This window comes from Synchytrium microbalum (assembly GCF_006535985.1).
Source record: "Synchytrium microbalum strain JEL517 chromosome Unknown SmJEL517_scf0041, whole genome shotgun sequence".
Taxonomy (NCBI): domain Eukaryota; kingdom Fungi; phylum Chytridiomycota; class Chytridiomycetes; order Synchytriales; family Synchytriaceae; genus Synchytrium; species Synchytrium microbalum.
The window spans coordinates 130,963-148,659 of NW_022158390.1; the positions used below are offsets into that span (position 1 = coordinate 130,963).

A 17,697-nucleotide genomic window follows, 5' to 3' on the forward strand; every position below is an offset into this window, starting at 1 on the left:
GTGAATTCTCCACGCATATTGCGCATATAGGGTAACTAAAACAGGTAAACATAACCAGTGAAAGGTAATCGACCGTACACCACCCATATTTGAAAATTCAGTAGTGCCCGGTTATCTCCACTACGTGACTCCATTTTAATATCAGAATTGTGTGTTTAAATTGAGTGATGGCCTATTACACTGTGATCTTCTGAAAGCTTGCGCCTTATCGCAAATGTGTACGTCAGTTATTGACTTTTGGCTTTGTGCCATCTTGAGCCTCATCGTACTTTTCTTGTCGTCCAACAAATTACATTCTAAACTTTAGCAACAATGGCAGCCACTGAATTTGACGCGATTCCCGCTCTATCGGTAATCTCACTGACGGAAGAGCTTGCTCTTGAAAGTGAGTAACGAACTTGCCCGCAGCCTTTGCGTCAGAGCTGGTGTATCTTCAACACTCAAGTTATGGACGATCAGTTCTTCAAACTTTTATCTTACCATTTATAGCTGGCGAGCTGGACGTGGACGCTTCCGTAACCTCCAACAGAGAGCTCTATGGCTGGTACATGGTAAGTTAGCAAGCTAGAGTACACTGTTTCAAGCTTATATAACCAAGTTACCTTTAACTGTTTACATGATTGTAACTAGTTCGCAGCGGCTGCTGAACCAATCTTCAGGTAGTGATCGCCGTCAACATTAGTGATTTGTGCAATGGCTGACTTACATCTGTTCTAGTGCGTGTCTTGCCGTGTTTGGTCCTGTCGTCATACAGACTCGCGCCGCAAACATCGCGGTATCGACAGTGTATGTTTGTCCGTTGGACGCTACTACCAACCCTGTGGAGGAAACATCGTTGTCAAAGTCCTCATGTTTGGTTTTTTTCCGCCCACATAGTGACTTTATCACAGCATGCGACACGAGTGACCCAGACTACTCTTGCGTAGTTCTTGTGGGATCAACCTACATGGACCCAACATCATTCGCTCTCTTTGCAAATGTCGTGGCAACCGTTTGCCAACTATTCTTTTACATCTCTCTATCTGCTACTGCCGATCATGGCACATATCGAAAAAAGGTTTGGAAAATTAGTCATCTAGTTAATTCTATTGGCGTTGTTTAACAATCTGTTTTCTTTTCTCCTAGTTCCTGGTTATATTTTCAATCATCGGTGCAATTACTCAATTTCTTTGGCTCGCTATTACATCCGATACATTATACTGGTTGGGTGCCATATATGGAATCATTGGATCTACCGCCATGGGGACTGCGTATATCTTCTTTTTGTCGTATCTGCCTATCTTGACCCGTCATCATCCAACCACATTGGAAGCTAAAGCGTCTGGAATGTCATTCAAGGACCTGGTTGCTGTATCTCAAGCTATATCTAACCAAATATCAACCTATGCTGTCATGTAAGTCTGTGAAAAAGGGCACACTGTTCGTAACAAAGCCCCAACGGATATGGACACGAATCTTTTAAATCGTGGTGCTTACAATGGCCACAAGACGCCACATGACTTACCATACTCTACATAGGTGCGCAGCTGGGACATCCATCGCCGTCATCTTAGTTGGTGCTGGAGTAGCGCTCGCCATGGATACAACCATGTACTCACTCCAAGTCGCAATCGCCATAAGTGGTGTGTTTACAGTCGCCTTCTTGATCCCGTCCTTCATGATGCTCAAACAAAGACCGGGACCGCCCATTCCAAAGGGTGTAAACATATACCTGTTTGGATGGAAGAGGACATTCCAAACGTTAGCCAAGGCTAGACAGTTGCCTTCCTTGTTTTTCATGTTGGTGAGTATCTAAAGGAGAGATTTGAGTTGATGAGAAATGAGGGTGGTTTGACAATGCTCAGAGTGTGTTTGATATCGAGTCATTAAGTTTGGATTTTGGTTTTTGCAACTCACCCTTCCCCCCCCCCCCCCCCCGCCCCAAAAAAATGTTTACCAAAACAATCTGCAGCTCTCGTGGACTACGATATCTGATGCTTTGGGCACTGTTGGCAGTGTGGCTATCTTGTTTGCGTACGTAACTAGAATGGTATCTTGGTTTAACGGAAGCTTGAGCTATTAACCTTTTGGTACTTGACTGACATCTTTTTTAAGCTCAAAAGAACTGCATCCGTCGCAAACAATACTGGCAGCCCTCGCATTGGAAGGTTACGTATTTGGTGGTTTAGGAGCCTGGTTGTGTTTACAGATCCAGGTAAGGAGATTGATCTTTGTTTTGTAAGCGTTTGGCTTTTATCAAACTGTGCAAACATTTATCGGGTTTCCACCCTTTGATTCACTTTTAGAAATTCTTCAACTTATCTACATGGACCATGTTATTTATAATCCAGTTCGGCGCCTTTATCGTTCCAATTTGGGGTGCCCTCGGTCTTATCGAATCTAGTCCGATCGGACTACGATCTCTGCCAGAGTTTTTTGTCGCTTCCGCTTGTCGTAAGTGATTTGCTCCCCAATCATTTGGGAACATTTCAGCCTCACAATTCCCACGCTCTTCCTGTTTCCTGCTAGTCAATGGTCTCCTCGGCGCCTACCAAAGCTACAGCAGGGTCTTGTACTCTGAACTCATGCCCACAGGCCACGAATCCGAATTCTTTGCTCTGCATGCAATTACTGGTACAATGCATTGGGATAATATTGGGTTATGGAAATTTTAAAGAAAATGACGTTGAATAGCCTTTATTTTTCAAATCGCAGATAATGGAACAAGCTGGATTGGTCCGCTTGTCTCTGCAGCGATAACAGACGCAACACACAACAACCGATACGCATTCTTTGTTGTTATTGTGCTGTTGGTTATTGGGCAGTGTCTGATGTGGGGTGTGAGACCGCTCGCTGGAAGACATCAGGCCCTGGCGTTTACGGAGAGGGAGGCTGAAGCACAGGGGAAGGATACTTTGAAGGCATTGCCAAAAATTGACGAGCAAAGTGAGAAGGTGCAGTGATGGGCATGTTTCATATTCGTTAAAGTGCTTTCAATGTCATCCAGTGGGAATGAGCACGTTGGGTTTCATTTGGTTGTCTCATACTTCAGAGGGAGCCTTCTCATCAACAGAAGGTGTCTTAAAAAAATACACGAACTAATACGCATTACCCATTCACACCTATAATACCGTAATTCTGATATGAAATAATAGTATAATTCTGAAACGATGGTTGTGATGGTTGCTCTTACCGTCACGTAGCGAAGCGTATTTTTGAGCGTCTGGCTTTGAAAACTTGTCGACTTGCTAACTCCAAACATCCACGCTAGACCAAGCAGAAGACTGCAACGATGGTGGTCAGTGATAGCGACAAGATTCCTGCGGCATCGGGAGTCCCGATGACGGCCGAGATGGCTCTTGAAAGTGAGTGAAAAACCATGTGTCGAACTTGAGCAACTTTATGTGTTTGAAGCTGGCGTACTGGCGCATGTCATAACAACCGTGATTTCAACTCATTTGTGGATCATGTCTATGTTTATAGGTGGCGAGCTGGACGTCGACATCTCCGTAACCTCCAACAGAGAGCTCTATGGCTGGTACATTGTGAGTAAACAGTTATCCACTATCCTAGAACCGTGTTGACCTTAACCGTGTATACAATTGTATCAGTTCTCTGCTGCTGTTGAACCATTCTTCAGGTAATTGTTACCATCGAGACCTTTTCTCCTTTGTAGCAAATGGTCTGATCTTCTACTGCTTCCCTAGTGCATGCATCGCTGTCTTTGGTCCTGTCGTGATACAGACTCGCGCTGCAAACATTGCAGTATCCACTGTGTATGTTGTATGCTTATTACCGCATGCTTGCTAAGGGAAGAACGTGTGTCATCAAACTCATCCTCTTGTTCTTCCACACAGTGACTTTATAACCCCGTGCAACACGAGCGACCCTAACTACTCATGCTCTGTCCTCGTCGGATCAACCTACATGGATCCAACATCATTCTCTCTCTACGCGACTGTCGTGGCAGTCTTTTGTCAACTATTCCTGTTCGTGACTCTATCTGCCACTGCTGATCATGGAACATATCGAAAGAAGGTATTGATCATCCGCCACGTGCGTACTCTTGTGTGTATTATTGATCTTTGAATTGTCGTCTCCATAGTTCTTGATCATATTCTCAATCATCGGAACCATCTTCCAGTTCGGTAAAAACAATAGTTTGAAGCTGCAATATATAACATTGTGTTTTAACAACTACTTTATTAGCTTGGCTGACCATCACAAAGGATACACTATACTGGCTGGGTGCGATATACGGCATCCTTGGATCCATGGCGATGGGATCTGCCTACGTTTTCTTCTTGTCCTATTTGCCTATCTTGACCCGTCACCATCCAAAGACATTGGAAGCCAAGGCCTCTGGAATGTCGTTTAACGAATTGCATGCTGTATCCCAAACAGTGTCTAATCAGCTCTCGACTTATGCTTTTATGTGAGTTTGTAAAGAATAGCGACGTTTTTCTCTTTTCAAGGCCCCAAAACGCGGGTAGACGTGACCAAGTATCACCTTAACGTGTGTTATTCAATACCTGCACTACGCGCATGCTCATTCATTCCCAATATTGTAATGTATGTACAGGTCTGCATACGGAACATCCGTCCTCGTAATCGTAATCGGTGCCGTAATAGCACTCGCCATGGGCACAACAATCTATTCCCTCCAAGTCGCAATCGCCATCGGCGGTGTGTTTACAACCGTCTTGTTGATTCCTGCCTTTATGATGCTCAAACAAAGACCAGGACCACCTATGCCGAAAGGTGTAAATCCATATACGTTTGGATGGAAGAAGACATTCCAGACGCTGTCTAAAGCCAGACAGTTGCCGTCATTGTTTTTCATGTTGGTGAGTGTTTGGGGGGAATTTGGATTGGGGACTGGAGAGTTGGCCGTAGCTTGTATTGGTCGGCATGGCTGTATTCTGTTTCAAGGTTTTTTTGGCACGTGTCACTCACTCACCACCTCGTTTTTCAAAACCACCAACAGATCTCTTGGTTTATGATATCTGATGCTTTGAACACTATTGGTGCTTTGGCTATCTTGTTCGCGTGAGTCAGTACTTTGTGTCTGCACAGAATCGAGCTTAATTGGCATCCGGTTTGCTTGACTGTTGCTTTTTTTAGCTCAAAAGAATTGCATCCCTCTCAAACCATACTGGCAATCCTCGCATTGGAAGTTTACGTGTTCGGTGTCATTGGAGCTTGGTTGTTCTGGCAGATTCAGGTATAAACAACAATCGGGCATTGATCAATTGTTGAGCAGTGTCGAAACACATTAGAAGCGTTTCTTGTTCGTTTTTTGCTCCCTCTCGTTTCTAATTTGATCTTCTTAATAGAAATTCTTCAAATTATCTACATGGACCATGACAGTTATAGTCCAGTTCTGTGCGTTCATCGTTCCAGTTTGGGGTGCACTCGGTCTCATTACATCTAGTCCTATTGGATTACGTGTTTTGCCAGAGTTTATTGTTGCTTCTGCATGGCGTAAGTACTTTTATCATGTCAAAGCACCAGTCGAGAAAGAAAGCCAACCAACCAGATAGCAATTCCAACAACTTCTCGTTTCGTGTTTACCAGACGGCCTCCTCCTCGGCGCCTACCAAAGCTTCAGCAGAGTCCTGTACTCTGAACTAATGCCCATAGGCCACGAATCCGAATTCTTTGCACTCTACGAAGTAACAGACAAGGGATCCAGCTGGATTGGTCCGCTTGTCTCTGCAGCGTTAACAGACGCAACACACAACAACCGTTACGCATTCTTGTTTGTAATTGTGCTGCTGGTTATTGGGCAGTGTCTGATGTGGGGTGTGAGACCGCTCGCTGGAAGACATCAGGCGCTGGAGTTTACAGAGAAGGAGGCTGAGGCTTATAGTAAGGCTGCTGTGATGTAATTTCAAGAGCGGTCTTCGCTTTGGTACGTCGTAGTTAAGAATAGAAGACGGGTGGAAAGGTGGGTTGGGATATTGGTTAGATCATATTTGTTAATCCTAATATAGTAATATACGGTAGCATTCATATCCAACGATTTGTGTTGTGCGTCACAGATTTGTGTACAGGAATTCGGTTTTTACGTCATTTTATGAATATGTATCGCGTACCATACGAAATTCTATACGTAATTCACGCGCAGGAACCGATACGAGTAGCCTGGTTGTGATATCGTGTTGGCAATATCCAGGAATGGAGATAAAGCCTCGTTTCGACCTGGAAAGGAGGCTCTACTCAATGATTGCCATGTCGGTAATCCCACACGCGTCTCATTATGCCGTCAAGAGGTCTTGATTCCTATGAGTGCTCGTCGACTGCGGGCTGCACAAGGCCTATTTGGACAGTAGCTCGAAGAGTGGCAACCATTCACTGTGCTTGAGCTCATTATCACATGATTATACACCTATTTTAAATATGTCGCGGCGTTAATTTGGTAGCTGCCTAGTCGGTGTTTGCGGCAGTCGCAAAAGTTTGGTGAATACTGGACCTTTTCGCGTTTGAAGATCAAGAACTGCCTTACTGACACCATTAATCGGATCTGAATAGATGTGGAAAGTGATTTGTGCACTTATTCGCGATAGTGCTATTTGCTTCTGACGTGATACTTAACCAAGCAAAATTTGAAACCCTTTGGGAGGTCGTTTCCATCTTGAATAGAGCCCAGAGCTAGGGGAAGACACAGGGATATTTGAGCTGAGTGTATCAAACACGTAATAATTGCTGGTATCTTCTACCAAGCTCCCTGATGTACCTGACTGATATGTGAAAAACGAACGAGGTATCTTTCAAGCTCCTTTTCCTCTCGAGGATGGAGTGCAGCAGGAGCACAGAATCGACAAGTCATTGTGGATTGTGGTCGCATGAAAGAGTGAAAGAGTAAAATTTGTACAATATGATGCTGGCAGGGTGTAAGTTTGGAGGTCTGTCCAAATAGGAGCAGATGCGTGTGATTTGAGAACGATACAACTTGTATAAGTAATCGTAACCAATTTAAAATTGAAAACGATCAAAGTCAAATTTTCGCGTCATAGTGACCGGCATTTTATGGTTTTGAGACTTGAACTTTCAAGCTCAACGGCAACTTGCATTCTTTTGTTTTGAACATCAAGAACAACAGTATTAGTGATATTTCAGTACATAATTGATAGCTACAGACCAAAAGAAATGACGGCGGATATTGAGAATCCGATTCCTTTAAGTGTCCAACCATTGTTGGATTTGGATCCATATTTGGCACAATCTAAGGGCGCTCTCGAGAACAGGTAAGTGCATCTCACGTTCTCAAACGACTTGTAAACGCGTATGGGGCTCTCTCTTTCTTTGTATCTATCACATTCATGAAGCTTTGCTCGACATTTTGATAAATCAGTCAAAGTTTCACACAATGGACCAAACATGAGTCTGCCGTCGTTTCTGCTGCTTGTCTGGTAACTAAACCCAACATTTATATGCATCTAGGCAGAAGCTGGCACGAGATTGGTACTCAAAAATCATAAAAACGGAAGGAAGTGTCGATGCTTTTACCAGATCATACGAGAAACTAGGGTTGAATGTCGTCAAGGGTGGCATTCAGTACCGTGAATGGGCTCCCGGTGTCTTGTATGCTGCTCTCATTGGTGAATTCAGTATGTATCTACCTGCTCTGTTCGCGCTGAAATTCAACTGTTATTGTGAACTGTTCGCTGACCAGACATGTGTTTCTAGACAATTGGGATAGATCAGCCAACCCAATGAAGAGAGACGAGTTTGGTACTTGGGAGCTATTTCTACCAAACAAGCCTGACGGATCGCCAGCTATACCTCACAACTCCAAAATCAAGGTGACATTTTTGTTGAACATTACCGTTTTTTGGCATCGACTAAAACTCGATGACTCTAGATTACAATGTCAACGCCATCAGGAGAACAAATAGATCGTATACCTGCTTATATCAAAAGGGCAACACAAGATCTATCAAAGAGTCCTGTTTACGATGCAGTGTTTTGGAATCCTCCTACTCCTTATGTTTTCAAGAACAAATCACCGCCAAAGCCACAAAATCCAAGGATTTATGAAGCTCACGGTAAGTATGAGTTCTAGATTTGCTAGTTTATGATCACGCAGCCTCAGAGCCAAAACTAATAATAAGCGATTTTGGATTATCATTCCTCTAGTTGGAATTGCTTCACCTGAAGGTCGTGTAGCAACGTATAAAGAATTCACCAAAAATGTACTACCCAGAATCAAAGACCTCGGATACGATACTGTTCAAATGATGGCTATAATGGAACACCCATATTACGCCAGTTTTGGATATCAAATTAGCAGTTTCTATGCCCCTTCAAGTCGATATGGAACACCTGAAGACCTCAAAGAATTGATTGATACCGCTCATGGATTGGGGCTGACTGTCTTGTTGGATGTCGTTCACTCTCATGCTGCCAACAATGTGTTGGACGGTTTGAACAACTTTGATGGAACAAGTAAGATTTCTGGTTGTGCGGGTGTCGGAACTAGATTTTAAAAAACCTCTGAAATTAGCACATCAATATTTCCATGATGGGATTAGAGGGAAACATGAGTTGTGGGATAGTCGGTAAGATTGCGCACGTTCTTTGTGAGAGTTTTTTCCTACTCGCCTAATTAGACTGACATCTTGAATTCAACAGGCTTTTCAATTACGGACACTACGAAGTCATGCGATTCCTGCTCTCCAATCTGAGATATTGGATTCGAGAGTATGGTTTTGACGGGTTTCGATTTGATGGTGTGACATCCATGATATATCTGCATCATGGCATTCGAGCTGCATTTTCGGGAAACTACGATGAATACTTTGGTGCCTCTGTTGATTTAGAAGCTGTTACATATTTGATTCTGGTAGTGTACTTTGTCGTTGACATTCGAACCGTAACCTGTTTAGCTCACGCGCTTTTTAGGCCAATGCTATCATGAAACAATTGCATCCACACATTATAACCATCGCTGAAGGTTTGTTTTCCTTGATTTCCATGATATTCGTTGCGAAGTGAAATCTCACGATATTCTGTCAACTAGATGTGTCAGGTATGCCAACAATGTGTCGACCAATTTCAGAAGGTGGAATGGGTTTTGATTTCCGTCTTGCAATGGCTATACCTGACATGTGGATCAAGCTGTTGAAGGAAGTTCAGGTAAGGCGATCAGTGCGCCAAAAAGACATGGATTCTCGATCTCTATGGTAAACCCATTTTCAACACACCCATAGGATGAAAATTGGAATATGGGAAACATATGCCACACCCTCACAAATCGAAGATGGAAGGAGCCTACCATTGCATATTGCGAAAGTCACGATCAAGCTCTTGTTGGAGACAAGACTATTGCCTTTTGGCTCATGGACAAGGAGATGTATGATTTCATGTCTGATATTAGTCCTCGGACACCCATTATTGATCGTGGATTGGCACTGCACAAGATGATTCGGTATGTAGTATAGAGGCACATTGTTAGCAATTTTTTGTCTAAACACTTTGTCCACTGTTTAGACTCATTACATATGGACTGGGTGGTGAGGGCTATCTCAACTTTCTTGGTAATGAATTCGGACATCCTGAATGGTTGGATTTCCCTAGAGCTGGTAACAACAACAGGTTAGTAAGGTGTTGACTTTCTTACATTCAGGCGTGCGGTTGAAGTGTTTTTCTACCATTTGCATCTAGCTTCCATTACGCACGTCGACAATTCAACTTGACCGAAGACAAACTATTACGATACAAGTTCCTCAACGCCTTTGATAAAGCTATGCATGCTCTGGAAACCAAAACTCAATGGTTGGCGGATACGCAGGCAAGTTCGGTTTGCTTCATCATTTCGTCAATATCATTTTTGCTGGTTTCGCCGTCTTACAGATTTTGCGGCCTATCACTATAGTATGTCAGTCTCCAACACGAAGGAGACAAAATCATTGTTTTCGAACGAGGCGGTCTGATCTTTGTCTTCAACTTCCATCCCACTGAGTCCTATACCGAGTATAGAGTTGGAGCAGGCGAACCCGGAAAGTACAAGGTCGTGTTGAACACTGATTCAAAAGAATTTTGTGGTCATGGAAGGTTAGATGAATCGGTGTTCCATTTCACCACACCAGAGCCGTGGTGTGCGCGTCCAAACTACTTGCAGGTATGGTTTTTGATGTGAAGCATGGTTGTCTACATGACGTCCGATTGCTTTGTGTGCGGTATTCATTAATCTTGTCCGCTAATACTTTCGTTTTTTAGCTCTATATACCTAGCAGATCAGCTTTTGTTTTGGCTCGTTCGTAAAGGGCATCATGTGAAGTAAAAACCCCGTGTAATAAAACTCATTGCGTATATCAGAATGCTTGTTACGAATCACACATGTTCCAGGTGTCTTATTTGCAGAAACCAAAACGTTGGGAGAAAAAAAAATCGAAAGAAAATAGACAGACACACCAATCAAGCAAGGAAAAAAAGAGACCTGTGCCGCTTTGAAACTTTACATACATTATCTGCGAGTATCTGTCAAGATCCTATCCTTTATATTACAGTGTCAACTAGAATAAGATGGCTCCGGCTTTGGTTGCCCTTGCAAACCAACGCATAACAAACCGGGCAGCTGTGCTCTCTACATTACAATTCAGGAGAGATCATACCGCTGTACCTACGAATGATTCCGTTTACTTCATCGGTGGACAGAGCAGTAAGTATCACGACAATGTGGATGAAAACTCGAGTTGCGTCCACTTTGTTCACCAGCAATCATGTCAAACATAACAATCCATTCTTATCTTAGACGGACCCGGAATTACATACGTAAACACCGTTACCCAACTAGCGTACGCCACTCAAACAATCACCCAATTCACCCCACTCAACAATCGAGTAAATGTACGAGACCAAACCTGTACATACGACGGAACAAGCAACACACCAAACCGTATCATTTGTTTCGGAGGATCGGTATCTACTGCCGGAACAGACGTTGCAGCTGCCTTGTATCCTGTTGGGCTCGCATCACTGTCGTTGGCTACACCACACACATATACAAATGTTGCGCTGACGACTACGTCGGGTGCTAATGTTGGACGGGCTGCACATTCCGGAGTATATCTGGGAGGATTGTATTATCTGTATGGTGGGAAGGATGCAGGTGGAGCGAGCATCGCTGCGCCAAACCTGATGGTGTCTGTTGATACGAATGCGAATCGGATTGAGCAGGTGGTTGTTGGCAGTATTAATCCTGGTGCTCGGGTAAGCGTGATTCTTTTTCTTTTCAGCTTGTGGTTCTCTCAAGCCATAAAAAAGTCAAGCAAGCTAAAAGAAAAGTCCTATATCAAAACCAGTCTTACCACTGTGCCAGTGCCATCAACTCTACCCACTTTATCTTGTTCGGTGGTACCCAGGATATTCGTGGCAATGCCTTGGAACTGGGCGATACTTGGATTTTCAATACTTTGAATTCAGTATGGTCGCCAGTGTCGTCTACAATGTCGATCGCACCGTCACCACGATATGGATCAAGCTGTGCCGTCATTGGAAACACGTTCTTTGTGTTTGGTGGTTATTCATCTCAGACGGGTGTGGCATCAAATGATTTGTTTGGATTGGATTTGGCTACAAACTCGTGGGGTCAGGTACGAACACACGTTTCATCCACAAAACAACCAGAGTTTCTGAATTATCATTCTTGTACAGCGAGACGTAGGAGATGTAAATGCTCCCTCAGCCCGATATCACTCATCAGCAACCGCACTTGGTCCATTCTTGACAGTATTCGGAGGATCTGGAGCAGGAAGCGCAGTAGCAGATCAAGATCCTACAATCTACTTTTTCGATGCTCGTAAAAACCAATGGACTGCTGGTCCACCAGCTACTCTAGTCAACGCAGATGGAACACTATTACCAGCACCATACTCATTCGTAAATGTCGCTCCATCCCCATATGCATCACCAACAGTTGATCCAACTATTGGCATGGCTGCTGAAGGTAGCGGTAAATCTATAGGTGGTGCGCTCGCTGGTGGTATTGTAGGAGCTATTTTGCTCGCTATATTGGTTGGATTCTTTGTAATTAGTCGAACGAGCCGAAAAGACTTGAAACGACGTAAATCTCTACAATCTCTAGCAGGTGGCGTAGATGCACCTATAAAGAAACCAAGCTCGACATCCAAGAAACCGAGAAAGGCACCATCCCATATCAACACAACAAACATGCCTCAAAACCCAACATCAGCTGAGATCTTGGCTAGCATGCCCGACCGTAAGAAACCCCGCTACCCAATCTTTAGAACTGTAAGTGGACTACGGGATGCTCTCAAAGTAGGACAGAAGAACACCGGACCACGTAGCGCGTCCGTCAAGGCAGTCATTGAACGTGAACAGCTAGAAAGCATGGTCCGATTATCATATGAGGGGAAAAGCTCTGCGGATTTCTCAGTCAAGGTACCTAGGAAATCTATGGATGCTACGTCACGTAAATCGGTCACTGGATCTAGTAGTAGTAGTACAAAGGACTTGCCTGTACCGCCTCTGCCTCGTAAATCTGGATCGGAGACGGTGTCGCCTCCATCGCCTGAGTTCGAAGAACAGAAGGTCAAGCCTACTGCTGCTGAGAAAGGGAAGGCACCGGCTGGTCCTTGTGTGGTTGTGGCTGGTGTTGCTGAATATGCTGCTGAGCATCAAGATGAGATTGATATATTGCCGGGGGATGAGATTGCTATTACAGCTGTGTTTCAAGATGGATGGTAAGCTATTCCAATACAGATTAGCAGCTTTTTTTGGTTTCGATCGTAAATTTTGATACTTTGAATGGTCACTTATAAAATACCTCTCCATCTTGGCTCAGGGGGCAAGGAACGAACAGAAGAACGGGAAAATCAGGGATGCTACCCTTGAATTATGTAAAGCTAGACGGTTCATCATAAAACAAGAGCAATCATAGAACATAGAGACAGACCAGTTTTGTACATATTTTTTGTAACTTGCTTTCATTTTTTCTAGTAAATCTGTCTATATATCAAAAAAACTGACTATGGCTATCTATTTACACACATCACTAACTTGTACTCTTAACTTGTGGTACTAACTTTAACTTGCTTTTCTATTCCTGCTGTACAATCCACTAAAACATGACGAACAAATAGATGGTCAGGTTGGAAATGCAAAAGACAACATCCTCCGGATAAATACTTACTTGCATTACGCAACCATCCATACCACCTGTGGTGATTAACCTAGATCCCTTAGCAGTAAAAGCAACGTTCGTGACATGCGAGCAATGAGCCAAGTAACCTCGGCTTGGAGCCTATGGAAAAAGGCGTATCAGCAGGTAGTCGCAAGATGCACGATAGGATTCATAATTGCTCGCTCGCTTTTTTCCTTCTTCAAAACCCTTACCCCTTCTTGATTACAAGGCCAGTGATGGAGCTTGACATACGAGTTATCATCACCAGAAGCACAGCATGTGTGTTGTGGGTTTCGATCAACAGCATTGATATCGTTTCCTTCCATCCCCTTTTCCCAGATTCCTTGTACAGGCCATCCCAAAACACAAGAGAAGGTATTCCATTGAACATCCTTCATTGACGAGGCGGATGTGATTTGCTTTCCTGATGGAATAGACCCTAGAAACATTCACGTTTTTAGAAACTTGCATAGCAGAAGCAAACAAAAACAACAATATTGGAATACTTACAGTACAACAACTCATAATCTCCACTGTTTGTCTGAATAAACTTGGAATCAGCACTCCAATCCAAATGGGTAATGAAACTGGAATGTCCCTTGCAGCTAGCAACACGCTGCATGCGGTTTCGAACATCGTAAATGTCAACCAAATCGTCGTGGGTTCCGACCGCCAGGTATTGACCGGATGGTGAGAATCGCATTACTTGGACGGCGTGTTCTTTCGAAGAGACGTCTTTGCGTGTTGGGCGTTTTTGAGACCATGCTTGCGAGAGGTCTTCGCCGTGTAAGATGAAGAGCTAAAACAACACGAGGACTCAGTAAAGTTGTACATGTTTGTAATGTCGTTCAAACTTACATCGCCATCAGTATTTCCAATAGCGAGAATGGATCCATCAGGACTGTATGATACAGCTCGAAGTTTGCCAGGTAGATCAGTAATAGCGGTCTAACAAGATTTTTCAACTGCTTAAAACATTGCTACCTGATGCAGATTAATCGGTTGAATCTTACCATCTTGCGTTGCTTGGCATCCCACTTGATGACCTTGGAATCATCACCAACAGTGACATACTCCGAGTCCTTCTTAGGATTCACATCAGCTCCCCATAACTCTTCCATCCTATGTGACATTATCGGTAAGTTTGATTGTTTTTCCCCCTCAAAACAGAACTTTTGCGAAACACACTTGGCGGCAGAGTGGGCTTCAATAATCTTCTCAACCTTAGCTTTACCACCTTTACTCAATCCTTCAATTTCAAGAATAACTGAATCTTCCAACCCAGCCAACAATCGAGACCCATCAGCATTGAAGCACAAACTACGAATTCCAGATTCCACTTCAACATTGGCAATTTCTCGCAATTTGGAGTCTCGCAGTACGATGCGAGCGTCTTTACCACCAGTAACCACACTGTTTCCATCTGGCATACTTGTAATGGAGAACACAGGGCCGCGATGAGCACCTTCGATAACGTTCAAGACAGTGTTCTTGTTCCAAATCAATAGTTCACCACCATGGGAGCCGGTAACGTAGGTTCCATTTGGTAGGAAGGTACAGCAGAGTACTGATTGAACTTTTCGTGAACCGAACAAGCCTCGGGCACCATCCAATGTAGCTTTGGAAGCGTTGAAGGACCAGTATTTGACGTGCTTGACACCGTATGTAACGAATTCGTTGGGGGCTTGTGGGTTAAATGTAACTCCAAAGATCTGAAAAAAGAAGGAAATTGTTAGATACCTGATTCTTGGGCAATTTCAGATGCAAAAGAAACGAGTGCGTCGCTATCACTATGGCATATTGCCCCGGTATTGCTTTTCATCTTACCGCATCACTATGACCTGGCGCCTTGCATATAGGTTTGGTACTCTTCTGCCAGTCATAGAGGTAAACCTGTTGGAGGATTTATGTCAGATTGTTAGGCATAGCAAACCCAAACAAAATAACCCGAGTGAAGCCGTTAAATCACACTTACCGTATGTTCAGCATCCATGCCAACAGCTGTCAACCATTTACCATCGGGCGAAAACTCAGTATCGGCAACACCCTTTGCCAACTTCTTCTCACCGACCCGAATAGCCACAGATTTGCCATCTTCAGGATTACGTGGATCCCAAACATAGATGTAACACCCATCATCACGAGTAACGATATCACCAGTAGCAACCCATTTACCACTTGGGTGTAGAGCAAGAGACACAACATCATCTTTATGCTTGTTCATAAAGAATCGTTGCTTGTTTTTGGCCAAGTCGTGTACAACACCAACACAGCCGGCATTGAAAACAATAGTGTCATTGTCAACGTAAAACAAGTTGTTTGAGCAGTCTCGCATACGGTATCCGTGAATGTGTTCTAGGACGAGAGTTTCAGCTGGGTTGCCGTCTTCGGTGTGAGTTTCGGCGTCTCCGGCTTCTGAAGCATTTGAAGGAGCCACGATGGCACCTGCCCAAGGACGGTTAGCTGCGAAACGACGAGCAGTTCGGAAGGCTGATTTGGGCTTTACACCATTGAGGTCACGAGTGCCCTCTTCATCGTCCTCGTCGAATTCTCCGCCCTCTTCACTGATGTTGTTTTGATCTTCTTCGTCGTATTGATCGTGACCGTTGATTCCTTGAGGACTGAAATCGTCATCTTCATTGTCATTAAAGCCGCCCAATTGAGTAGAATTAGTATCATCGTCTTGTTCAGACTCTTGGTATCGAGACGATGATTTACTAGTTGAACGAATTGGACGTTCATCAGAGACGTTGGATTTTCGAGAAGAAGATTTACGCGCTGGTGCAGGTGCTTCTTCCTCATCTTCTTCTTCTGGTTGGTACTTAGGTGATGCTCGTTTAGATTTTGGAGCAGGCGCTTCCTCTTCTTCTTCGTCGTTATATTGAACTGGTTTCTTTGTCTGTTTCTTGTCGGTTGGACGACGAGAAGGAGTAGGCTTGGAGGATGCATCAGATTCATCGTCGTAAACCAGTTTCTTGGCAGGAGACGATTTACGAGCTGGTGATTTCATAGCTGGTACTTCATCAATGAGCTCATAATCCTCATCGTCGTCCTGTTTGGTAGGCTTCTTGGGTGATTTGGAAGGTGAAATTGGAGCAGAGGCAGATTTCTTTTTATCGTTGTAACGAGGAGGTGGAACGTCATCGTCTTCGATTTGGTGGTCGTCATCATTCACTAATTGGAAAGTGTCAAGCACAGAGATATTTTGCTGCACCATGATACATCGTCTCTACACTCACGTCGAGAAAGGGGACCAGCTTTTAGCAACATCGAATTTTTGTTGCTGGTACTGTTGGTAGGAGCTGGTGCTGATTTGGCTCCTTTTTTAGCTGGTCGAGGATCAGCCTTCAAGAAGTTGAGGTATGTTAGCACCAAAAATCTAGATTGCGAGCAAGATAATCTTACCAAAGCAAGAGACACAGAAAATTTGTCACATTCCCCGGCGACAGGATGTACTTGCACTTGAACGTCTCCTTTAACATCTTCCACCATTCCCAAAGATTCGTCATTGACGAATACTTCTGATGCGACTACACAAAAACAAGTTGTGAGGCACAAAAAATCCGTGTTCAACACAACATTCCAATTACCTAAATCTTCGGTCAGCGGTTCTAGCAATTGCGAAAGAGGAGCAGCATAAACCCTCACATTAATGCCACCAGGCAAAACACCCTCCGAAACAGTCACTTTAGCTTTTGAAGCTTTAACAGTTACCACCTCATCTGTTTCCTTAATCAATGCATTGACCTGTACGGGTGCCTTGATGGTGGAGCTCTTCCATTTGGCAGCATCTGCCGCTGCGACTTTGGAAGTCTTCGATTTTACTGAGTCTGGTGGTGATGACAATCCGTAATCTGGTCCAGCTCCATCTCTCGTAGGTGAGACCTTCGTTGATGACGAAGCTGATGTTGATGATTTTGATGGAGAGGAAGAGGCCGAAGACGCAGATTTGGTAGGTGATGCCGCAGTATCTCGTTTCTTGTCACCGTGGAAGAATTTTTCTACCCCAGAAAAGAGACCACGTTCTCCTTCTATAACATAAAATATTTAGCATCATCAATCATTTGTGCCAGCAAAAAACTCCAACTCCGTTACCATCATCGTCATTTGATGCCTTTGATTTACGACTAGGTGAGTTGTCTCTCGAAGTAGCTACAGATGATTTGGCGACACGTCGAGGTGATGGCTTCTCAGTCTCGTCATCAGCTGATGCGCGTCGTCGAGCTGCAGCCATTGATGAAGAAACAGCACGGCGTGGAGCTGCCTGATAATCGTCGTCTTCTAGGTAACAAGAAGATTGTTCAGAACTATACGGACTCTGACTGCATCGTGATTAAGTTTAATCATACCTTCTTGAGGAGCCTCCTTCCTTGGTTTTGCTGAAACTGGACGAGGCACCATTGTTTCTGTTTGCAATGTAAAACGTGAAAACACGAACTCTGATGAACACAAAATCACTTTGCAGTTACCTTATGGGCTTCCTTGACTTTCCCTATATTTTTTGCTTGAGTGCGATGCTTGAGGCGCGCGCTGCTTTCTCCGAAAGACTTGACATGGGTTTCTTTTTC

General features: G+C 44.0%; 3 protein-coding genes across 3 annotated transcripts; 2 read left to right on the plus strand and 1 right to left on the minus strand.

Annotated features, from left to right (window-relative positions):
* Positions 1 to 312: 312 nt before the first annotated feature.
* On the plus strand, positions 313 to 5,870 carry SmJEL517_g05068 (uncharacterized protein; the record flags this gene model as incomplete). The annotated part of the gene is made up of 24 exons (XM_031170996.1): positions 313 to 385; positions 490 to 551; positions 631 to 659; positions 718 to 786; positions 877 to 1,057; positions 1,126 to 1,394; positions 1,519 to 1,783; positions 1,952 to 2,013; positions 2,095 to 2,194; positions 2,286 to 2,433; positions 2,509 to 2,613; positions 2,695 to 2,933; positions 3,251 to 3,344; positions 3,463 to 3,524; positions 3,591 to 3,619; positions 3,687 to 3,755; positions 3,837 to 4,017; positions 4,085 to 4,127; positions 4,189 to 4,414; positions 4,562 to 4,826; positions 4,967 to 5,028; positions 5,104 to 5,203; positions 5,316 to 5,463; positions 5,557 to 5,870. 24 exons carry the CDS (start codon positions 313 to 315, stop codon positions 5,868 to 5,870), a joined length of 3,195 nt encoding a protein of 1,064 aa, XP_031023057.1.
* A 1,261-nt stretch (positions 5,871 to 7,131) lies between these two features.
* On the plus strand, positions 7,132 to 10,248 carry GLC3 (1,4-alpha-glucan branching enzyme; the record flags this gene model as incomplete). Its single annotated transcript, XM_031170997.1, has 14 exons — positions 7,132 to 7,229; positions 7,426 to 7,592; positions 7,672 to 7,787; positions 7,847 to 8,030; positions 8,122 to 8,430; positions 8,489 to 8,543; positions 8,617 to 8,827; positions 8,887 to 8,938; positions 9,005 to 9,120; positions 9,195 to 9,412; positions 9,475 to 9,579; positions 9,649 to 9,784; positions 9,860 to 10,105; positions 10,204 to 10,248. The coding sequence occupies 14 exons, from the start codon at positions 7,132 to 7,134 to the stop codon at positions 10,246 to 10,248; spliced, it is 2,058 nt and encodes a 685-aa protein (XP_031023058.1).
* A 2,797-nt stretch (positions 10,249 to 13,045) lies between these two features.
* On the minus strand, positions 13,046 to 17,530 carry SmJEL517_g05070 (uncharacterized protein; the record flags this gene model as incomplete). The annotated part of the gene is made up of 14 exons (XM_031170998.1): positions 13,046 to 13,066; positions 13,139 to 13,249; positions 13,342 to 13,568; positions 13,640 to 13,928; positions 13,988 to 14,077; positions 14,143 to 14,251; positions 14,318 to 14,841; positions 14,957 to 15,022; positions 15,105 to 16,303; positions 16,369 to 16,474; positions 16,535 to 16,659; positions 16,720 to 17,160; positions 17,225 to 17,410; positions 17,479 to 17,530. 14 exons carry the CDS (start codon positions 17,528 to 17,530, stop codon positions 13,046 to 13,048), a joined length of 3,546 nt encoding a protein of 1,181 aa, XP_031023021.1.
* Positions 17,531 to 17,697: the final 167 nt, after the last annotated feature.